Below are 24,706 nucleotides of genomic sequence, written 5' to 3'. Positions count from 1 at the left end.
ACAAATTCTGGCACTTGCGTCTTACAATGTATTCCAAGTGGAACGTGGACTTGACTTCATTAACAAGAATCGACTAGAAGTAACGGAAATGAGAAGTGGTGACCTCCTAATCAAAGTCCCAAACAACAAAATAGCAGAACAATATCTTAAAGCGAACTATATAGATTGTATTCCAGTCAAAATAAGTCTTCACAAAACTTTGAACTCCATCCAAGGACGTATTTTTTCGAGAAAAATCGTTCACATTGCCCAAGAGGAATTACTTGAATCGCTCAAATCGCAAAAGGTAATTGATGTGCGTAAAATAACGAAAATGGATGGCAAGGAGGTCGTATCGACAGGTGCAGCAATTATAACATTCGACCTAATTTATCGCCCCGAAGAACTAAAACTGGGTTGGGAGAGTGTTTCAGTTGATGAATACATTCCAAACCCAATGAAATGCCAAAACTGCCAGAAACTAGGTCATACCAGGAAGCGTTGCCGAAATATAGAAATATGTAAAGAATGCGGAACACCAACACCACATGATTCTTGTACCAGAAAATTTTGCGTAAATTGCCAACTTGATTCGCATACATCATATGATCCAAACTGTCCAACTTTTTGGAAACATAAGTCAGTAAATCATCTAAGAATATCAAGAAGATGCACAAATCGTGAAGCTTGGGATATCTACAACAATAATCCTATAACTAACACCCTCAAACCTGTTCCTAGAAGAGGCACTAATATACGAACATATGCACAAGTATTAAACGATCAACAGGCAAGCAACAACTTCTCAAATTCTACAACAACCATTCTACAGAACAAGTCAAAACACGTTGCATCAGAAAACGTTACAAATACTAACAACAAAAACGAAAATTCAACAAACAACACAACACACTCAACAAAAACCACAGTTTCTCCTTTGAAAATTAAAATCTCATCTACATCACTTAACAACAACGAAATTGATTCTCCCTCGAAACAAATTACAACACCAATGAACACAACAATTTTTTCTCAAGATAATCAAGCATCTTCCCCAACGTTAAATATTTCTGCAGAACAAAATAAAATACTCGAAACAACAACATCAGCTACTTACAAACAAAACAATGACGATATATTCTATAGAGATGACACTTTGATGAACGATAACTTCAGCTCAAATATAAATTTCGATGATGATTTAACTGAGGATATGATTGTCAGTGATATAAGTGAAGGTTTAGGACTGGCTTCTCCTCCTAGACAGGATTCCTGTAGCCCAAACTGTGAGACAACACCTACATCACAATTATTTAAGACTTTTCCCGATTTAAATGTAATCATTACACCGAAAACATTCAAAAAAACAAAAAATGTTATGAAAAGTGACGAAAAATAAATTAATAGAAACAATCATGGATAATGGACTTAATATTTCTATACTTCAGTGGAATATTCAGGGTTTCATTAATAACAAATACGCATTGGAACTACTCGTCGCTTCACATAAACCAAACATAATCGCTTTACAAGAGACCCACATAATAGACAAGAATAGACATCTTTTACATCTGCCAGGTTACAAGGTATTTCACCACAACAAGGACAATTCCTACGCGAAATCTGGAATTGCCATATTAGTTAAGAATAACACAAAAGTTACCCATCATATTACATCAAATGACGATCTTCTTTTCCAGCAAATAATTATTAAATACAATACGGAGATTCACATAACTAACATATATAGAGAATGCGATTTAAGATTGACATCTGCCATGGTTGAGAGGATTAGTATAGCTGGTGGCGTTCACCATATTTTGTTGGGCGATCTAAATTCGCAGAATACTTTATGGGGTTTGAACACCAACACGCCAAATGGGAAAATTTGGGAGGCTTTTGCTGATGATATGAATTTGGTAATTATGAACGACGGATCACCAACATTATTAAATACACGGAATACTCTGACTGCAGTTGACGTTACGATGGCTAGTGTGGACATTGCACCGACGCTAAAGTGGACTTGCTTATCCATGCCGGAAGTCAGTGACCATTTTCCCTTGAAGATTTCGAATAACGTAGATTTTGCCAGAAGGCAATTCATTCCCCGTTTTAATGATAAAAAGGCTAATTGATCTCTTTATGGGAATGTAATGTCTCGTTCAAACGAACTATTTCCAACATCGACGAATATTAATAAGGAAGCAGCTCAAATCAAACGTCTTATAAGGAAAGCTGCCAACGAAAGTATCCCATTAAGCCGAAACCCAAATGGTAAGAATAATCCAGTTTGGTTCAACACTACTATTTCTAAATTGATAAGTCAAAGACAAATCGCCTGGAGAAATTTTAAAAGATGTCGTAACCGTGCAAATATCTTGGAATATAGAAGGTCAAGTGCCAAAGTTAAAAAAGAGTGCAAAATTGCCAAAAAACGTACCTGGGAGAACTTTTTAAATTCCTTGAATCCGACAATGGATGTTCGATACCTATGGAGCAAGATAAATAATTTGAGGACAGATAAGATTAATTCTTTTGGCGCGATTTGTATCAACAATAACATCCACTCACATCCTCAAGAAATTGCTGGCAAATTTGCCGAGTTTTGGTCATCCATTAGTTCGGATTCGCAACTTAATGCAAATATTATAATATCTAAGAGAAATCTGGATATTGCAAACTTACCGCAGGACAATGAACAACTAACAGTATTGGCAAACAGTATTGGTACTTCTGAACTAGAGGAAATAATGAGAACTTTAAAAGGTTCGACTCCAGCTCGAGAAATTACCTATTCAATGGTAAAAATGGCACCGATGGAACTAAAATCTCGCCTCTGCAAACTATACGACAACATACTAATAAGTGGGGTGTTCCCACAGGATTGGAAGATTGCAATTTTAACACCTATTCCTAAGCCTGGTAAGGATGCTGGCCGGTTGGAAGGATACCGTCCAATATCTCTTCTACCAGTTCTCTCCAAGATTTTGGAAAAAATTTTGGCTAGAAGATTTTGGAAATACGCGATTCACAAAGTTTCCAAAATTCAGCACGCTTTTGTACCAAGACATGGTGTGCACAGTCTATGTCACAAAATGGAGGATACTTTAAGAGCGAATCTTAGTAAACATTCACATAGTCTGGTCATATCTGAAGACATCGAAAAGGCATTTGACAAAGTTGTCCTTACTTTTATAATTTTGGAAATGAACGAATGGGGCATCCCTAAATGCATTCTGGAACTGTTGAGATCATTTCTTATGAATCGAAAGATTACCGTTAAAGTGGATGGTTTTTTTTCATCAACATTTTCATTGGACAATGGGATTCCACAGGGATCACCATTGTCGGTCGTATTATACACCATTTATGCCAACTCCTTGGCAAGGGCTATTGAGGAAATTCCTGGAATGGATTACATTGGCATTTATGCAGATAATATCTTTGCGATTACTTCAGGTACCCATGATGACGTCTATACTAACTTGAATAATCTGGATCAAGCAGTCCACAATTGGGCAGTTGGCAGGGGTGCAGTGATACCAGCGGAGAAAACTGAAATCCTTCATGTCTGCAGGAAAAGGGCTTGCGTTGTTAACACCATAAATATTAGAAATTTGGATATTGTTATTACTGACCAGATGAGAATATTGGGCATTTTGTTTACAAGGAACTTATTATGGAACGTACATGTAAAATATATATCCTCCAAACTAGCCAAGATAAATAATCTCCTGAAATTAATTTGTTCTCGCTCAAAAGGTCCTCATATTGATACTGCCCTAGACATATGTCGGTCTTTGGTCACCGGAGTTATGCTTCATGGTATTACTATTTACGGGTGGACATCGAAAAGGAACGTGAGGAATCTGAACACTGCAATTAACAATTGTTATAGGACAGCATCGGGTTTATTGAGAGCAACCCCTTTGGAGCTACTAAGATACGAAGCCAGATATCATGATTTTCAAACCATGTTGGAAAAAAGTGCAATCAGTATGGCATCTAGATCGTTTACTATTCCAACAGATGGGCTTCATGACAGCTTTTGGAAACACCGTGAACGCCAAAACATCGGTATACAGTCAGCAATTTCACAAATCATTAAACTCTTGAATGAACACAATATTGTGTTGCCGGAAAAACCAAATTCTACTACTTATAACAATTCCCATGTTATGACAGATACAAGTTTGAGCATCTACAGTAAGAACAATATAAACCCCATCATATTCCGGAAGAATCTACAAGGGAAAATATCGTCTTTTGCACCAGAAATTATAATATATACTGATGGTTCTTTTCAAAATGGATCTACAACATACGGAATTGTTGAGCAAATAAATCCAACGAAATTTGTTACTATTGGGGAAGCTCGCTTACCTGATAATGTGGGAATTTTTTCGGCAGAACTGGCGGCAATTATGGCAGCCATTTCATATGCAAACAGCAGGAATATTAGGGCTATGATCTGTACGGATAGTCTTAGTGTAACTATGGCATTATCAAAAAACAACAACGGACAATATAATCACATTATGATGCAGATAAATGGAAATACGACGATATTAATTTTATGGATACCATCTCATATTGGTATATGTGGAAACGAAAGTGCAGACGCAGCTGCAAAAAATGCACACAATTTACCACATGTAACCGAAACTCCATGTATGCCTAGCGTAATTTACAACCAATATCGAGCTTCACATAGGCAACTTCATCCTTCTCGTTTAAGACCTAAATATAATATTGACATGTCAAGAAGCGAATGCATAATGCTAAGTCGCTTGCGAGTTGGCAGTACTAAATTCAACACTCAACACTACTATGATGACACATCCCCGAAAAAATGTGCTTTCTGCGACGTCATTCTTACTATCTCGCATATTTTTACGGAATGTGGAAACTCCAAAATTGATGAAACCCTGGATAAAATCATTGACTGCACTACGAACATAAATCTTCCGTCTATAAGAAGAAGTCTTCAGATACATGATATTCAAGATGTGTGAATAGTTCCATTATCCATGATTTTATATACATATAACTTGTTTGTTACTTTAAATCTTTAAATTTAGTTTTAATACATACATTTCATTTTTTTGTTATATTTATTTTTAACCTTTGATTTAATTAATGTCAATCTCCACTTAAACTTTTTGCTTTATAATTTTCTTTATTGTTATTTTAAATTTCTTCTTTCATAGGGTATAATTCCCGACGACATAATTTTTAAATTGAAAATTTTAATTTTTTTTTGTCCTCTGTCAGTATTTTTTATTTTTTTAAATTTTAAGTTAGATTTATCATTTACTTTCTACACATATTATTTTCCTTTTTTGTGCGCATATGGTCTAGTAACCCGGCGCCTTCCTGTATATTTTATAAATTTATTTATAAAGTATATTGTAAATAAATAAATAAATAAATATATTTTTGTTGTTGGTGTTGTAACGCGTTTGTCAATTTTAAATATGTTGGTGGAGTCAGATAGTCGAAGAGGTCCAATAACGGAATGTGTGAAAAAAAACAAAAATGTGATGAATTTATTCTTGGAATTCTTAAATGAAAATAAAATTTTTAAAATTCTTCCGGCTCGGTTGCTATTTAAAATCGGTCCACAAATGGCTGAGATATAAGGAAAAAACCAGGACAACCTCGATTTTTTACCTATATCTGGATTACTAAGTCATTAATATAGACAATATGGATAGATATTTCAAAGACCTTTGCAACGACGTATATAAGACCATAGTAAGTTGGACCTACAATGGGTCAAAATCGGAAAAATATTTGTAACCCTATTTTTTTCACCAAGTTTTTTTCGCTAAAAATTAAAAAAAAAAACAAACAAAAATTAAAAAAACAGTTCGAATTTTTTTTTTTCAAAAAAAGAAAAAAACAAAATAAATTTTGTTTACCTAAAAATATTTAAAATTTATATTTATTTTCTACATTTGAGGTGGCACCCAGTTAATGTCGGTGCAATTTAAAAACTACCTTCATTTTGACTATAGATGCAAAATAATTAAAAGCAGGTTTTTATTTTAAAGTTCATTTTAAAAAGAACCGACTTTAGTGTTTGACTATGATTATGGGTCAAGAATCTTGACTCAATACAAGAACAACAGTAATTTTTGTCTGTTTAATTCTTTCTAAACCGCCAAAAAAAAAACATTTTTTAAAACGAAATAGTTTTTTATTTGCACTTTCAAATATTTTACACACATAAAGCGGTAACAAAAACTCACTTTTTCGAATATAAAATTTTAACAAATTTAAAAATTTTTGTAAACAATTTTTTGACATTTCAAAAGGGAAAACATGAGTGAGAAAAAATAGTCAGCTGGCGTAATGCTGCCACCCAGAATGTTTTTTTGAAACATGGATGATTTGTTATGTACTTTTGTAATGAACACAGCCATGAACGAACTTCAATATAAACATTTTATAAAAATCATATAAAATTTTGTAAATTGTTATTTCTTTTATATTGAATATCTAACAAAATTATTATGTTAAGAACCATAGAGAAACAGAGCGGAAACTAGAAAAAAATTCAAAGAAAAATATTACTCAAAATAATAACACATACGAGTGTTGTTTTTGTTTTCACGTAGTTTTTTCTACTAATACATTATCACCACTTAGGCTTCTGACAACTGAGTTAGGTCTTTGACAGGAGTGTTTCCGCTCTATGTTAAGAACATTGTTTAAAAGCTCCCGTCAGTATTGTTTTAATTTTAAAGAAACACACATGTCTAAAAATTATTCTACTATTTTTAATAGATTTGAATTGAAGAAAAATTAATTGATTCAAGAACGAACATACATACATCTATCAATAAGAGGTACTGGGACTATAAGAACATGTAAATTTTTATTTTTATGTAAAACTGAAAATTGCTTAAGTTTTCACAATAGTGGTGAGTATTATGGTACTTTTTAACAGCAAATAGTATCAAAAAATAAAATCGTATCAACTTTTCCATCCCTGTGTAGTGACATTCTGGAGGAAAATTTTCATTCACTAAAGTTTCGTGATTCGATTCGGTTGTAACAAATATTTTGCGTATTTGTTATTCGTGTTTGTAGACAAAGAAGCAAAAAAGTTTGCATATATACATACATTCTTAACAAGATACTTTAAAAGGAAAATTATTAAAGCCAATAGAAAAGAAAACGATTTAGAGTGTTTTTAAGTGCATGTTAAACAGAAATTTAGAATTTTCGAAACCTTTTGGATGGGTTTTAGAGGAATGAATAAAAATTGGAGTAAGGATTGTTTGGGACTTCGTCTACGAGTCAGCGGACTACATCAAACGTGGAAGTGGTTACATCAAACCCCAGCTTTGCACGAATATTTGATCTCCGTCACAGCAGCTGACACTGCAGCATCGAAAAAGTGTGCGATCCATAAAAAGTGTAACGAGTGCTAAAGTCCAATATACCCAATTGAACCACGAAAATAAACATTTGAATATACTACACATATCAAAATTCGAACAAAAGAACTTAAAATCAAAAACATTTATGTGCCTTAAATAGATAATAAAAGTTTAAAAAATATATACATTCAGACACTAAAACACACGTTAATTAAAAAGAAAATACATAAATATTATTGTGACCTTAATAATTGTAAAGAATATCAATCCATTTGCTTACATTGGACTGATCACGCACACAGCCTAACAGTTTACAATTACTACCCCTTACCGCCTAGGCGATTATCTGAAAATATAAATTATCTGCTGTCTAAACATCTGTACTAAATTTTAAAGAATTACTTGACAACAAGGGAACAGAATTGCTCCGAAGATTTCGTCGTTTTCGTATACTCGTATTTAACATAGTATATAGAAATCAAAACAAATATAGGAAAAATACACAAATGTATTCAACATTGTTCTTTGTTTTGTTTTGATTTTTCTGATGTTTCTGTCTTCATATGAATATCTAAGCGAATTCTAGTCAAAAGACCACAAAACAATAAAGGCTAAAAAGCAAATTGCGTCAAAATTATATGTCCACCACCACACTGCCCAACAGTTGGAAGCGAGAAGCGAGTATAAACAATAAATAACCTACTAAGTGCAATACAACAAATTGTATTTTCAGTTTGTTTGACTATCAATTTATTTAATTGCACATACTTACGTCAGACGCAGCCAGTACGTAAACTGGAAGAAAAATACATCAGTTACTAACCTGTAAAGAAAACAGACGACAAAAATATATATTATTTTTAGAACAACAACTGTTTATATACTGTGCTCAACAATCGTCAGATATGTTGACATTCAGTGCAATTCGCAGTAGCAATTGTGCTCAATTGAGTACTATTTGCAGAATATTAGCAACATCGCAACGAAATCAATCTTCTTGCTTTACTTCTTCCTCATCGACAAGTACATCAAACGAAAGCGATCGTAACAGCAGCACCAGCAATAATGACGATGCAACCCGGAAGACGATAAAAGAAACTAAAGGCAGTTCTATAACGGATTCTGAGATTAAGAAATCTGTATTCATTTCGCAATCGTATGATATTTTCACGAATTTAGCATTAGAAGATTGGCTTTACAGGCATTTTGACTTTAATCGTCATCATGTTCTTTTGCTCTGGGCCAACGATCCTTGTGTTGTTATTGGACGTCATCAGAATCCTTTCACCGAGGCTAATGTTTCGAAACTTGTCGACAAGGGAATAACTTTGGCGCGCCGTAATAGTGGCGGTGGAGCTGTATATCACGATCGTGGTAATTTAAATTGTACATTTTTTACTCCACGAGAACGTTACAACCGTAAATACAATTTGAATATATTGACTCGTGCACTTTTCCGCGAATGGGCTATTAAAGCCGAAATAAACAAACGTGATGATATTATCATCAATGACAAGAAGGTAAGTTGAATAATGACACCATCATTGTATAAAAAATAAATACTGGAATCATTAATATTTTTATTTATTTATTTTGAATATCGAATAAAACTATTTTCATGCTATGAACACTGGTTTTTATTACATATGTACATCACCATAGTGGGTAGGGTATATTGGGTTAGTGCTGATGTTTGTAACGTGCAACAATATAAACCTTGTAAAGATAATTCGACAAAATTTGGTACAGGCTTTTCTATTGTCCCAAAGACAAAGCCTATTGGCTATTGAAAATAGTTAGCTCTCAAATATCTTAAGCATCACCAAATTTTGTGACGATCGGTCTATAATTAGTCATAGCTCCCATATAAGGCCCACATCCGAAAATCATTTTAACAAGTATAGATTTCTTAAAAATATTGGTATTCAAATAAAATTCAACACAAATAAGTTTCATATACATATATAGAAGACATGCCGCCTAATTTTATGGCGATTGGTCCAAAAACACACGATCATGACAGTATACGTTCGACTCTACTACCAAAGGGTAATAAAACCCTATACTCAGTTTGTCCATTTTGGAGAAAATTTTTTTTATTTTGTTGCATATCAATTATTTCTAATAACAGCATCAAATCTTTTGGGGATTGAATTTAACAAACTTTCGCATGTAGATCGGTAAATTGCATACCATATTTCCTGAATTTTCTGCCAAAGTTCTTCCTTGTTTTTCAATTTTTCAGGTCCGAGTTTGTCTTTTACTATTTTACATAGGATTAAAGTCGGCCATTCCATAACATGAATTTTGTTATATAAAAACCATTTTTTGGCAAGACCTGACGTGTGCTTAGAGCCATTTAACATTCTCCAAAATTTTTACATACAAGTGCTTATCCATATTTTCTTTAATCCAATAAATTGGACCACGCAATACCAAGAAAAGCATCCCCATATAATAATATTTCCCCAACCATGTTTAAACGTTTTTGGTTTTTGCCATTTTTTGGACGTCTAACCCATGTCTTATCATCTCTACCAATTAAATTAATGGTCGTTTCGTCCGTCCACTACACATTTTGCCACCTTTTTATATTTTCTGGCCCACACCAATCCTTATGATTGCTCCTGGTTTTAAATGAAATATTGGTAGTGATTCTATTGTAATGTCCGTCACTGTATATTTAAATTTTTTAAATTGCTTAAAATTTTTCATAATTCTAGATTTAAATAAGTAATAATGACTTACAAAAATTGTATTGTATCTGAAATTCGACAAATAACTAAAGAGAGTCATTCGATCACTTGAACGAATTAAAAAAAGGTACGGCTTGTGGGTATAATACAATTTGTTATAAATATAAAGTGAATAATTCATTTACTAAAGAATTATTTATTCATTTTAAAACCCGAATTAATGAACAACTTTAATAAGTTCTTAATACGTTTGTATTGTACCCAGCAAAAATTTTGTAAATTCTGGTAATGATTTGTACTTATTTCATGCGTTACAAAGTAATGAGTGGTACTTATTATTCTCCTTATTTCAAATAAATAATGAATTCAAGTACTTGAATTCAGGATCATGTCCAACTAGGTCAGATTTTTTAAAGCAAAACGGAAACTGAAGAGTTTGCTAGTCAATTGTTTTGTAGATTGTTCGGGAGGGAATCTTATCAGAATATTTCTGATGAAAATTTAATGATGGCCTTTGTTTTCGAATGTTTTTTAACATTATCAATATGTACTTGAATTGCTAACATTAACGTTATTTTTTGTTTTTCTTAAACAATAAAATATTAAAAAACTACATAAAAACTTCATTGTTTACTTTATTAGAACAATTTAAATTATTCGAAATTCGATTAATTTTAAACGTGTGATCGAATTATTCGAACAAGTAAAAATCTCTTATTCGAATTATTCGTTTTATTCGAACAAGAGAAAAATCGAATAATTTGAATACCCTAGTTGTTACATTTAACAGAAATTATTAGCAACTAATTTTTTGGGGGCAATTTTTGTTTTAAAGGATATAAAGTTATATGTCTGTCAAATTATTGTGTACCTCCAATAAGAATAATTTAAAATTTTTAATTTGATTTTTCAATTTTTTTTTTTAAATATTTGAATGAAAATTTTAAAGAGTCGTTTCAAACAAAAAAATTGTACCTATGTATACTTCGTATGTGATATTTCATAATTTATATGATTTCATGTTATTTTTGCAAATGTTTAAATATTTCGCTACATCAATGCATCTACATGAAAAATTAGTTTTTGTAATTTCAAATAATTTTAAATAAATAATAATAAATAATTTGAAATAACAAATACAAATTTTTCCTGAAGATGCTACACATTGATGTAGCGAAATATTGAAATAAAAATATTTTTATAACAAAAACCCTAAGCTTAAATAACACGGTGCTACGGTGTAAAAAACTTGGAAAACGACATAGCTTGGGTTATAGGTCTTGCTGAGTACACTACAAATTGTGCCTTAAAATTTCAGAAACACCCTCAAATTCAGAAGTTATTTTAAAAAATCGTTTTCAGTGATGTTCGTCGACTTATCGACATGTAGCTTAGTCCGACTTTAAATTTTTTAACTAGTTTGGAAAGAAAACTAATTACGCTATAGAATGGCGTGCAGTTTTTGATACATTTGTTAGTTATAAGTATTTGTTTTGTTAAGAATATCTAAAAGAAAAACAAAATTTATCAACTTTTGATTTTAGTCGCTTTTCATTGCTTATTCTGATATGAAAGCTTATAAAAATTTATACCAATACTAGCTGTCCCGGCAAACCTTGTTCTGCCATAGCTCACACAAAGTTTGAAGACTCCCACTATAATAGTACTCCACATATGCAATAATAAATTTTTACTTTGTATGGGAGGTGCCAGCCCATTGTTCCTATATAGGTCAATTGTGAATGTAAACCATCCAGGCACCCACTCAAACACACACAACAAATTTCATCGAAATCGGCCCAGCCGTTAAGGAAGAGTTCAGTTACTAATGAAAATTGTAAAAGTTATTCAACTTTTCATAAACACCTCTTTTAGTATTTTCTCCCCCAGCGCATATAAATAAAAAAAAAACAAAAAATATTAAAAAAAAATAAAAAATTGTACAATCTTTAATTTACGAGGTAAATTATTTAGCTATCCATAGTTGTTTGAAATTTAGAAATCTGTGAGTTGGAGGTACTAAAGTACTAAGACCTGCCCTAAAATAGTTTTTTCAAAATAATTAAAAATTTTGAGTGTGTTTCAAAATCTTTGAAAACGGTTTTAGTATGTCCTCACCTAGAACTACAACCTCCATTAGGTCGTTGTGGGTCCATCTGGAACTAATTTTACGCATTATCTAGGGTTTTTAATTTCCCGATCTTTTTGATTCGCGGGAATTAGTAAATTTCCCAAGTACCAGGAAATTCCCGAAATATATAATTATAATGTAAATTAAATTAAATATGCTGAAAATTATAAGTGCATCTACATAATGTCTTCATTTAATGTCTTAATTTAAAATATAAACATAAGTATCCCATAGACATGTACTGCTTCTAACGATGAATACATTATATACTATTTGTCTGAAATGTTCCATATATTTCATCATTCACATCTTCGTTTTTCACAAATAACTTTTCAAAAATAGTTTATTCACAAAATGAATATGATTTTGAATTTCCATTATACAATGTCTGCAAAACACACTCACTCTAAAGGAAATGTTTTTTTTAATAGGATCCCAATTTAGATGCCCGCGAGTGCATTCGATTCGAAAACTACTTTCTAAAGAGCAGAACAAAGAAAAATCACGGTTTAGAAATCCCGAGAAAAAACCTGTATAATACATATATGAAAATATTACAAAGTACTGGAATTAATTTGATTATATTATCATTCTACAATACATATCATTATCATCCTACATACATAGATAGTACTTAGTATTAAATTTTTTGTTTTGATATTGACTTTGAGAGATTTGATTTTTCTTTGTATTATAAAATTTGTTATCTGGTTGTATTTTGTTTTAATTCTATTTTATTACGTATTACCATGCTGTTGCTTTTTGACCTATAAACTTGTACATTTTTCCATTCATCTACATATCTGTAGACGATTTATTTAGATTGTTTAATATTAATAATGTTTTTATTTTTGATGTTGTAGATTTCTGGAACTGCGGCTAAATTGGGCCATCCGAATGCTTATCATCATTGCACTCTATTAGTGAGTGCTAATAAATTACATTTGGGAGAAGCTTTGGTTAAAGAAGATGTATGTATATAGCATGCAATTGAATTATTTGAATATTTGTTTAAAACTTTTTGGTTACCTTTAGGCAAATTATATTAGCAAGGCAACTGCTTCGGTACGTTCACCAATAAGAAATCTCTGCGATGTAAATCGCAGTGTTAATGTTCCACAATTGCTGTCTGCTGTGGGCTATGAGTTTTTGCGTACATCTGCGACTGAGCTGGAAGATGGTGGTAGCACTCAAACAATGAAACAACGTGGATTTCAATTGGTCAATCCGACAGAGAAATGGTTTCCTGGTATTGAAGAATTGCGCCAGGAATTTAGTTCATGGGATTGGGTTCTTGGTAAAACACCCAAGTTTACAGTAGAAAAGGATTTGGCACTTAAAGCGGACGATGAGAAACAATTAAAAATGAAACTTGCCGTTGAAGTCGATAAGGTACAAAATAAATATTCATTAGAGCGACTCACTTCGTATGGATAGGAAAAATAGTGATTTTGTTACAACAAAATTAAACCTTGGTTTTGGGTCTAGCCGTTCGTTTTTCGTTTTTTTGAAAATATTTTTATTTTTTCCCAAAACAACACATATATGTATAGTAAGGGATACCATTTATACGATTTTTCAAGGATTTTGTATGAAAATGTTTATAACTTTGAAAGTTTTATTTAATTTTATTATTCGTACTGTTCGCATGTTATCGGTAAAAATGGAATTTTGCAAAATGAATATATCGAGCCCTAACCGCGAAAATAACGTAAGCGCCAAAAATCAAATTTTATAGGAAAGATTTTTTTTTCGTTTTTTTTTTAAGTTGTGCGAAGGATTTCTTTGAAAATTAAAATGTAGTCTATTAATGGTATCATACATGCGATAAATGCATTTTTAAGTTAATTTTGTGAGCAACAAATTTGTTTTGGCGCTTACGTTATTTTTACCGTCTCTATTACAGGTAGCTGAGACTGAAGTGTGGTGCATACGATAAATACTTTAGAAAGAATAAATATTGTCTTAAGTTTCGAAAAAATATATTTTCTTATAGTATGCAGTATATTAAACATTTTTTATAAATCATAGTAAAGATTTAACCTAATATAGTTGGTGCTTAGGAAATTAAGGCACATCTTCTTCATATGTTTCGTTTAAGGCGTCTTTAATATTTTGGGAATATTTTAGGCCAATATATTCGTTATGAAAACATTGAGGAATACTATTTTTATTGCAAAAAGATTTTAGATCATTGAATTTATGTGAAAAATGTTTAATTCTGTGTTGTATGGCGGAGGAGGTACACGGACCGTATTTAATTCAATATTAATAGTCTTTTCCTCGCTATTATCAAAATATCCGTATTTAATTGTAATCACGGTTGTATCAAAAATTGCAGACCACATCGTGCTTAATTTTAATTTCTTTGGAAGAAGCAGAACAGAAAACATTTTCCAGTTTAGAAAATCAGAATGCTTTCTTGCACTTCGAATAACTGTAGGCCACTCACTAAGAGCCCATACAGTTCGGTTTCGAGTAAATGATTCTATTGAGCTGTGAATATAATCAACAGGCGTCATAGTATGACCTGATAGTTAGTAAGTAATTTTAATAGATTTAATGAATTTGGATGATTTAATGAAATGATAGCATTTTTAATTAACATGGCTTTATATGATTTTGTCCGGCAAAGCTACTGCAATATAAACTTAAATCATTCACAGTTTTCCGTTCATCTAAAATAAGGAGATATTTGTACGTTGCAGTACAAATTTCATCGTTACAAACAACATCGTTTGCCGTCTTTTTCACCCCATAACAAATACAATCCATAAACACTTAAATTGTAATACGAGTATTTTCTTGAATAAAACAGTGTAATACATTTACTATGAGGCATATTCAAAAGTTTTTGAAGGTCGAAACTAGCACATAAAAACAAATTATTTTCCGTCCTTTGTTTTTGTTCCTTCAAAAAAATTCTTAAACTTAAATTCTTCTGTTTGGATATGACTGCTGTCTAAATTTTTTCCTTGATCACATTTAGTACATCTATATATTTTGTATTTCAATTTCTTTTGATTTTCTCTCTAGTTCTTCGGCTACTCTTACTTTCATTTATTGCCCCTTTTTGCTTTTATGTCGTTTACGTTATTTTTGCGGTAAAGTAAAAAGGTGAGAGCCGCTTACGATATAATTGAATTTGCGTTATCTCTGTATATATAAACACTTAATTTTCATTATTTCGGGTGTTGATGCACACTACACTTTTCTATCGATTTTCATTAAAAAGTCAATTTCGAAAAAAACTGCTAAACTACTAAATTTATGTTGACTCAGTACGAATGAACTAATTAATATTATTTATACACTGTGGTGCAAAAATTAGAAAGTTTTATAAAAAACTAGCTGAACCCGGTCCGCGTTGCTGGCCCTTACAATAATTCTGTTTTATATTGCATATCGATTTGAATATACAGTGTCGGACAAAAAAAAGCACGGACTCCCCGACCTGACATTCATTATTTCGCCAGTCAGTTTCAATTAATTCGCTCATTGCGCTTGTTGACATCATAATTTTTTGGTACCAAAATTTCACGTTCCCAAGCCAATCCGAATTTTTGTAGTTGGTTGTAAGACTTGTGAATACCTTGTCGACAACGGATTGAATATTCATTTGCATTTCGCAGAAGTTTGGTATGTACCGGACTTGTTACACCAAATCATTCGCTTCAGAGTACACCACTGTGAATTAAAATTTTTAGAATGATGTTAAGCTACGAAATTAAAATTTGCATTGTTTGATCGCTGGGAATGAAAAAAAGCATTTACTTCTCGAATGAAAAAAAAAAATTTTGACAATTTTTTTTTTGATTTTTTTTTTAACTTTTTTTATTTGCAAAAGTTTGCCCACAATTACTGACCTTGATATCATTAGTATAGTGTCATTTTTTAAATTTTGATTTTACCACGCCACTCCGCCCACAGACCAAAAATCAAAAATTTGAATATTCACTGAAAATTTTATAAAAATCAAAATGTACATTTCTTTTTATATATAAGAATAAAAAACATTTTCGATAAACATAATATCTGGGTTTGAGAGATTAGATAATCTAAACGACTTAAATTTGCAATATAAGTTTCAAAAGACGCCTGATCTACTGAACTTCCACACATTACTGCGGTCATAAAAAACAAAATATTCAATATTCTTTTTTAACAAAATAAAAAATAATAATATTTCAACATCGAGAACGACTTCAACAATTTTTAAGAAATGAACAGAAAATTAACAATTGTTTTGAATCATGAAGCTGCAATTACAAATCTTAAACATTATTTCGATAAATCCTATGTTAAATTCACAAAAATCGCCCCTCTAAATGGGTATAAGTCTCAAGTGTAATATTTCAGCAATACAGAGTAATAAAATTTACTTCAATTCTTAAATAACCATCTGAAGACAAATAAAGTAAATTAATACAAAAAAGATTAAACTGAACAAAATCTCTGAATAAAGAAACGCGATATAACAAAAAATATTTTTGAAATTCAAGAAAATCCGGTGGTCGGTGGTCAGTGTTTTCTTTTTTATTTTTCGGCCAATCTTCATCCATATATTATCCAGGAAATAAATACACGTGTTTGAATCGGATTAACTACCAATTTTAATCTACAGTACTAAAAACATGTATAAATTTTGCAAAATTTGCATTTTTTTCTTGTCAAAACAAAAATTTTGAAATATGATGTATTGAAAGAACGAACTAGTACGAATATTGAAATGTACTTCGAAAATAATACACATTTTCATTAAAAATTTTCATTGAAAAATCTTAAAAATTATCGAATATCTCTATATTAAGGATAAACTTGGACATGGCAAATATAGCGTTGAATGTGGCTGGAAGAGATCTGTTGTTTTGGGCGAAATCCTAAAACAAACCATGGTTTATTTTGAGATGGGTAACAAAATTAATTTTTTTTTGTGTGTCGGCCTAATATACATATGTATTAAAAGATATCCTACAAATAATATTCACACATATCGCGGTTGACTAAATGGTGTAAAACGCCTACGCCAACCACGATAAGGGTGAATATCTTACACATATAACCGATTTTTGTGCTCTATTTTATAGGGGTTGATGTCTGAAATTACAATTACAATGCCTAGCGGTGAGCGTATACCAGTCGTTTCTCAATTACAAAACAAGCCGTACAACGAAAAAAATCTGAATGGAATTATTAAAGCCTTAAAATTGGTATCAACTGATAATGTTAAACAGGCCATTAATAGTATGTGAGAATTCAAATTGATTTAAGTTTCGAACATATTTTATCATCAATAAATACATTTTTAATCGTTACACTTTTTACGATCAATTGTTATATGCAAATAATGTTAGTTTTTTAAATATTTTTTTGTTAGTTCTTATCAATCATACTAAATATCAAATATAATTTTTATATTTTATAATACATTATTATTTTTTATTTAATATTCAAAATAAAATATATAAAATTTTGTAAGCGTACACATTAACGTTTTTTTTTTAAATTTTTAAGTAATAACAAATGTAAGTAAAATATCATTTCTGTTTAAAAAACGATCAGCCATTTTTGTTAAAATCGACTTTATTTTAAACTACCACTTATATTTTTTCCGCACCATTTGAAAATATAAAAATTAATAAAACAAAAAGTTTATTTTAAAATATTAAACTCAGTTCATGTTTAGATCTAAAGCGTTACTCAGAGACAAAAAACCTAAGTCTGTTGTCAAAAACCTAAGTCTTGCAACAACAAAATACATGTAATACAATGTATCATCCTCCATATTCTCCGGATTTATCCCCGAGCGACTATTTGTTGTTTCCAAACCTGAAGAAATTGTTGGAAACAAGAGTGACTCCTAAGATGAAATCATCGGTTTTGAAAACGACAAAGAAGGTACATTTGACTTATAAAATCCAATGTAATTTTTTCTTTAATTCTAGATCGATACCAATGTAATTTTTCTGTCGGTTTCAAAACCAATTCCGACAATAATTGGATTCTATTACATCCCCGCATCTCACAAAAATATTTGATGACCTTTACAAATCTTATTTTTTGTAAGGGATACAAAAAATTGCGGAATCGTTAGACAATGTGATAAGAGACTATGGTATGGTATTCAGGCAGCTGTCCAAAACCTTCGTCTCGTACAGCTCCAATAATCGTTCCCTTTGAGATACCTGAAGAAGAAAAATTCAAAATAAGAGACTATGTTGAAAAATAAACCTGTGTTTGATTCAAAGTGTTATTGACCCGCCCTCTTTTTTAAACAAATTCAGTTTAATTTGTCATATCGTCATCTTATTATTTCTTTGGCTCACATCCAAAAACTCCGTATTGAGAACAACGTCAAAGAAGTTTTTTTACTTAAAGTGTTCTCTAAAGGTACATAATTTTTTTTATTCTTAAGTAATTTATAGACCGCAATACTGTGTATTAACACTTTTCAAATTTAAAATATAATTGAAATAATTCGGTATTTCAAGAAATCGTTTCGAAAAAACTTTTATATTGTTTAAACCATAGGGTAACATAGAGACGAGGCGTCAAAAACCTTAGTCTGTTGTCAAAAACCTAACTCTTATAACAACAAAATACATGCTAGTCATGGTTTATGAATATGATACATGTTCAACTTGATGAAGAGACTATTGTTTATTAGGATGCAATAAAAAATACAATATTTTATATCGTTACGCATTATGAAAACTTAATAAATGTTTCATCATGATGTTTGGCCGCAATCCAATCTTTGTTTAGTATTGCAACGGTCACAGATATTACAAGATGGTTGATAAATTCATATTTAGACTCTTGAAAAAGGTGAAGCTTTTTTTGTTCGGTTTCTTGGCATCCTAATTTTTTTTGTTTTTTGACTTTCTAGAATGCTGAGTAAGGTATATTTTCCTTTCAAATTGCACGTTGAAGCATAACAAGTTTCATGTTATTTAAAAAACGAATACAGTGAATGTCACTTAAAATCGTACACCATCGTAGTCAAATTTTATTCATTAGTTTTAGAAAGTTGATGTTTTGGAAATATTTTAAAATGCTATTTTTATATTGTGTGTGCTATTACCTATCAGAAAATTGGGTATAATTTTAATTGCCCTTATCCACAAATAAAAAAATTGGGTAAGACTGTCAGTGCCCAGAATATCAACGCTTCATTTAAAATCGTAAATGCACTAAAAAATAGCAAATGATACCCTACAAAGTATTAGGATTATTTAATATTAACATTTTTTTTAATTTTTAAAGTTTTAATTATAGTTTAATATAATTGTACGAATTTAAGTAAATTATGAATTTTGTGATGTTCTTTAATTTTCATCAATATTTTTTTAACGAATTGAGGTTTTGTTAACTTTTTTGTTGAAATACATTTTGTTCCAATTAATAAAATGACTTTTAATCTAATATATAAAAATCTCGTGCCACAATGTTAGTGTTTGAACTCCTCCGAAACGGCTCAACCGATTTTTATGAAATTTTGTATGTATGTTTGGTAGGTATGAGAATAGGTCGTAAAGTATATTTCATACCGCTAGGTCATTAGGGTGACCCTATCCAGAATTTATTTTTACCATTTTTTGGCCAAAAGCTTTTTTTCGCATTTTATTTATTTGGCATTAAAAAATACCTATAACCCCAAATTTTCACCAACCGACCCTCACCCACCCGTTTTTTAGCCGAGATTTTAGTATTTTGTATGAGCAATATCCAAATATCAATATTTAACTATTTTTATGAAATTTTGTATATATTTTTGGTAGGTACGAGAATATTATATATCATACCGCTAGGACATTAGAATGTCCCTATCCACCCATTTTTTAAAATATTTTTCGCCAAAAAATTTTGTTTGTATTTCTCTTCATTTGGCATCAAAAATACCTATAATGCCAACTTCACTTAGAATACATTCGCTATTTTTTATTTAACAACCAAAATATTCACTAGAAATAATTTGTATGGCAGAACAACGTTTGCCGGATCAGCTAGTTTTTTATATAATCACCTATTACTGCCTGTATAATTTCATATTTAAAAACTGTATCTTTAGTTTAAATTTTATTATTTAATTTTTTGTTTGGTGTTTTATTTTGTTTACTTTTAAAACAAAAAATGGGATTTTATGAATGAATAAGGTAGCACGATTTTTCATAATTCCAGTAAACGTCAGAACGTTAATATGAGAAAGTGAGACTACCTTGTATTTTTGTATCATGGTTTAAGTTGTTAGTAATTAAAATAAAAAAAAACATAAAAAATTTAAAAATGTGTATATAAACTGCTTTTATTTAAAATAAAAAAAAAAATATTTTTATTTAAGTTTTTGTTTTTCCATAAAAAATTATATTGATGATGCGTTTTTTTTGTTTCAGAAAACAACAATTAAAAAAAACGTAAGCCACATATCTTAAAGTGTGCTTTAAAAAAATTATTTTTTTTTATAGATTTTTGGTAATTATTCGAACTTTTTTATATATATAATTTGAAAGTAAATTTTTTAATTAGGCTTAAGTTCATTTTTTTCTTATAATTTAGTCTAAAATTTTAGTATTCAGTGATATTCTTTGAATTATTACAAATAAATTATAATAAAAATGAACTTAAGCCTAATTAAAAAATTTACTTTCAAATTAATTATTTTTTTATATAAAATATATTTCCAGTGCAATTCAGATTTGAAAATTTTGTTTCAATATCTCAAGTAGTTTTCATTTTATATCATTTATTGCTTCTCCTATAAACTTATGAAAAGTGATGCTACGTTATTTTGCATTTTAGGTGACGATATATGGTAGTGAGTGAGAATTATACGGGGAGACTTTTTGGTACTTTTTTTATCCGAATGGTACGTTTTGTGTTTTCTTGAAATTAAGCATATATGTTCCTAAGTGAGTGAGAGACTAGAGACCCGCTAGAGACTTTGATTACATTTTCTTTACTCGAATGGTACTTTTTGTAATTTCTTCACCAATGAACAAAAAAAACATGAAATAAAGCTTATAAATTTAATAGGGTGGAATAGGACGATTAAATACAGTGCACTCGCGGTAACGTGAACACCGCCTAACGTTAATAAGCTTTTGTTTACATTGACTACTCTGTAACGTGAACAAACTCAGAAAGCTCTATAACATGAACAATTTTTTTCACTTCATTTGTTTTCTAAGCTGACTGAAACACTGAAATACATGCATTAAATTCGATTTTTAAAGTTTTGGGAATCTCCTTATATAAAAAATGTCTTTGTATCCTCTAAATTATTTTTTTTGTATGGCAACGAATGAGTAATTTTATTTCAATGTATATTTTCTCGTGATCTCGTTCTGTTCTGCATTTTAATCAATAATTTTTGTTTTATATTTTAATAATGAAAATAATAATAAAAGAATTTCACGTTCAAGCGTGTAAATTTTATATTTTTTCTATGAAATTCGACAATCACTGAACGTGAACGTGGAATTGTTCACATGAACTCCTTTGGTTTTAATTAGTTCACGTTACCGCGAGTGCACTGTATTTTGAAAATTATGTTTAAACGTTATTTGCTAATCAAATAATTTGGTAAGTTAAAATGTTTCATGGTACATAAATAACACATTTTTTAATTGTACATTGGTATACTTTTATTTTAATATAAAAATATCAGGCCTGTCACAGAATTCCATTCCGATCGAAAGTGGAATTAATTCCGTAATTTGCTTCTACACTAAAAGTAAAACGAAAATTTCTTTCGGAATGAAACCACTTACAGTTTTGAAAGTGGAATTGATATTTGTTTGTAATTATTTGTTTTTCTTAAAATTTTAATCAAATTCTGTACCAAAAACTTCACTTTTGTTTTAATATAAAAAACGCTATCAAATTAAAATCAGAAATACAGAATTATTAAATATTTTTGCAATTAATAAATTACACGGAATCTGAAGAACATAAAACGAAATCGATCGGAATAAAAACTAAGGAATTGAAACCATTCCGAACGAAATGTGTGACATGCCTGTATATTATAAAGACACCACAAACAAGTAAATAAATAACCTTAAATGGCTTCAATTTAACAATCTTTATTATAAAAATATCATTAAGAATGGAAGTTTGATCTATAATACTTATTGATAAAAGATTGAGTTTATCTTTTAGGAAAAAGTTTCCTATTTGACAAATTTACATAGACATACAAAAATAATCACTTACGATACATATTCATTCACACATCAATGCGAAAGTCAACATTAAATCATTAAATTTGTGTAAATTTAAATAAAAGTCACCACAAATAAGAAAATAACCTTAAAGGCTTCAATTTAACAATTTTTATTATAAAAATATAATTAAGAATGGAATTGTTATCTATAATACTTATTGATAAAACATTAATTGAGTTTATCTATTAGGAAATAGTTTCCTATTTGACACAATGAGATAGACATAACAAATAATCACTTACAATACTTATTCATTCACAAATCAATGCAAATGTCAACATTAAATCATTAAATTTGTGTGAATTCAAATAAAATTGCACTTTAAAATGTAGCTCAGTAATATAGCTGATACTAAGATATATTTTCTGTTTTTATTAACTCTAAAATATTTTGATAGTCGGGATCTCGGGCGAAGAAATCGGTCAAATAGCGAAATGTTGGACGATCCTTCGGTTTATAATTCCAACAGTTTAGCATAATTTCATAAATGTTATCTGGACAGAGAAGTGGTGTTGGCAAACGTTGGCCACGTTCAATTAGTTGAATTGCTTCTCTACCGAGTATATCTCCATAAGGTGGTTCTCCCAATGAAAACATTTCCCAAAGTGTGACACCAAACGACCAAACATCACTCGCATGAGAGAAAATACCATTGTTATAACTTTCTGGAGCGTACCTGTGCAAAAATTAAATTGATTACAATATATATAGACATGTGCCTTATGTATAGTCGATTGATTAAAAATACGTTTTACATCTCACGAAAATCAAACTTTTTAAATTAAAATTTTCTTTTAACTATTAGGTAGCTGGACTTTTTTAAAAACGTACAATTTTTATTTTGAATACCTCTGTTGTGAAACATGTATGGAGTTTTTGAACCATAATAACAAACAAGTAATAACTAAATTATTCATTGATTTAAATCCATTACAAAAAGGCTTAATGTTATTCTTTGGGCTTAATAGTCCGTTTAGATCTGTCCGAACAAAATCTAATTTTTAATGGGATTTTGCCATAATCTATTTAAATTATAAATTTGATCTATCCCTTTTTCACCATCTTAGTGATAGTGTAGCATGTCATCTCTACCACTAAGCAAACTATAGTGGTAAAAATAATAAATGCATGTTTATCTCAAGAATACTAAAAAAAAATTGTTTTTGTCAATCTTCTACTGTAGTGGTGTTCAAAATTGAAAATTTTTAATTTGACTGAGATTATAGTGTGTTGGACGCTCTTCCAACTTAGTAAAGCAAATAAATGTTCTATATTATGTATTTTTTGTATTACTGTTGCCTTTTCTTTGATTTTGTTAGTTATAATGCAATAGAGATGGGCGATCCCGGGATTTTTGAAGAACGTCGTTCTCAGTGAACGTGATTTATAAATAACTGTTCTTTTAAACAGTGACCGTGATCACGTTTTGTCTATGTTAAGCAAAATAACAATGTTAAGAAGAATACATTAGGTATAATTTTTCTAAAAAATTAAAAAACAACTTTGGAAAAAAAAAAAAATTTTGTTTACCTAAAAATATTTCAAATTTTTATTTTGAAGTATAATTTGGTGTAGGGTATATAAGATTCGGCACAGCCGAATATAGCTGTCTTACTTGTTAATCAGCCTTATCATGTAAGGCGTAGGCGTTTTACGACAACGACAGTTTCGTACTAGATTAATGAAACAGGTTGAATAATTTCTTTAATCTAGTACGAAACTGTCGTTGTCGTAAAACGACTACGCCTTACATGATAAGGCTGAATATTAATATTTACTGCTTTAAAAACATCGTTAAAGAAGATAGGAAAATAACAGAATTAAGCAAAGTCATATAACTATGAGGTGCGTTCCCACGACAATTGGATCTCCGTTCCGGAACGACCCGAATCATATCGACAGCTGTACAAACCAAGTTTTTTCCCCAGGTGAGCAAAACATGTCGGCAATTTTGCTCAAAATCCTTTTAATTATAGCCGGCGTTGAACAGAATCCAGGTCCCAGTATTTGGCTCTGTTCAATATGTCAACAACGCATAATGCGTAACACCACCTCAGTACAATGCACCGTTTGTAATAACTGGTGTCACCTGAAAAGGTGCTCAGGACTCACCAGTCACCGCGACTGGAACCCCAGCTTCGTAGGATCTTGTTGTAGTACGCAGCCTCAAAACCCCAGCACTACCCCCATAATTACGATCCCACAATCCCGTGTCCAAACTCCACCCCCCGGACAAAATTTTGTCCAATCCCCAACCCCCGGACACAGCAGACCCTGTTC

General features: G+C 30.6%; 4 protein-coding genes across 4 annotated transcripts in view; 3 read left to right on the top strand and 1 right to left on the bottom strand.

The window, feature by feature from the left end:
- The first annotated feature begins 313 nt into the window (after positions 1-313).
- On the top strand, positions 314-1,378 carry LOC135961189 (chloride channel protein E-like). Its single transcript, XM_065512687.1, has one exon. It carries the CDS (start codon positions 314-316, stop codon positions 1,376-1,378), a length of 1,065 nt encoding a protein of 354 aa, XP_065368759.1.
- A 5,656-nt stretch (positions 1,379-7,034) lies between these two features.
- Positions 7,035-7,458, top strand: LOC135962441 (uncharacterized). The gene has a single exon (XM_065514368.1). The coding sequence runs from the start codon at positions 7,230-7,232 to the stop codon at positions 7,422-7,424; it is 195 nt and encodes a 64-aa protein (XP_065370440.1). The 5' UTR covers positions 7,035-7,229; the 3' UTR covers positions 7,425-7,458.
- A 145-nt stretch (positions 7,459-7,603) lies between these two features.
- Lipt1 (Lipoyltransferase 1) lies at positions 7,604-17,683 on the top strand. The gene is made up of 4 exons (XM_065514366.1): positions 7,604-8,893; positions 13,064-13,171; positions 13,236-13,592; positions 17,288-17,683. Exons 1-4 carry the CDS (start codon positions 8,279-8,281, stop codon positions 17,450-17,452), a joined length of 1,245 nt encoding a protein of 414 aa, XP_065370438.1. The 5' UTR covers positions 7,604-8,278; the 3' UTR covers positions 17,453-17,683.
- Positions 17,684-22,519: 4,836 nt separating this feature from the next.
- Shark (SH2 ankyrin repeat kinase) overlaps positions 22,520-24,706 on the bottom strand; it is a 40,167-nt gene continuing 37,980 nt past the window's right edge. Inside the window, exon 7 of the mRNA XM_065514371.1 lies at positions 22,520-23,102. Coding sequence (XP_065370443.1) covers positions 22,778-23,102 — 325 coding nt within the window. The 3' untranslated portion in view covers positions 22,520-22,777. The remainder of the gene's footprint in view (positions 23,103-24,706) is intronic.

Source organism: Calliphora vicina, chromosome 5, assembly GCF_958450345.1.
Source record: "Calliphora vicina chromosome 5, idCalVici1.1, whole genome shotgun sequence".
Classification (NCBI taxonomy): Eukaryota; Metazoa; Arthropoda; class Insecta; order Diptera; family Calliphoridae; genus Calliphora; species Calliphora vicina.
This window is presented reverse-complemented; position numbering and strand designations above follow the sequence as displayed.

Coding starts and splice junctions, on each gene's coding strand:
- LOC135961189 (XM_065512687.1), top strand. CDS start 314: ATGGATGGCAAGGAGGTCGTATCGACAGGTGCAGCAATTATAACATTC.
- LOC135962441 (XM_065514368.1), top strand. CDS start 7,230: ATGGGTTTTAGAGGAATGAATAAAAATTGGAGTAAGGATTGTTTGGGA.
- Lipt1 (XM_065514366.1), top strand. CDS start 8,279: ATGTTGACATTCAGTGCAATTCGCAGTAGCAATTGTGCTCAATTGAGT. Junction 8,894..13,063: donor TTATCATCAATGACAAGAAG/GTAAGTTGAATA, acceptor TTGATGTTGTAG/ATTTCTGGAACTGCGGCTAA. Junction 13,593..17,287: donor TTGCCGTTGAAGTCGATAAG/GTACAAAATAAA, acceptor TCTATTTTATAG/GGGTTGATGTCTGAAATTAC.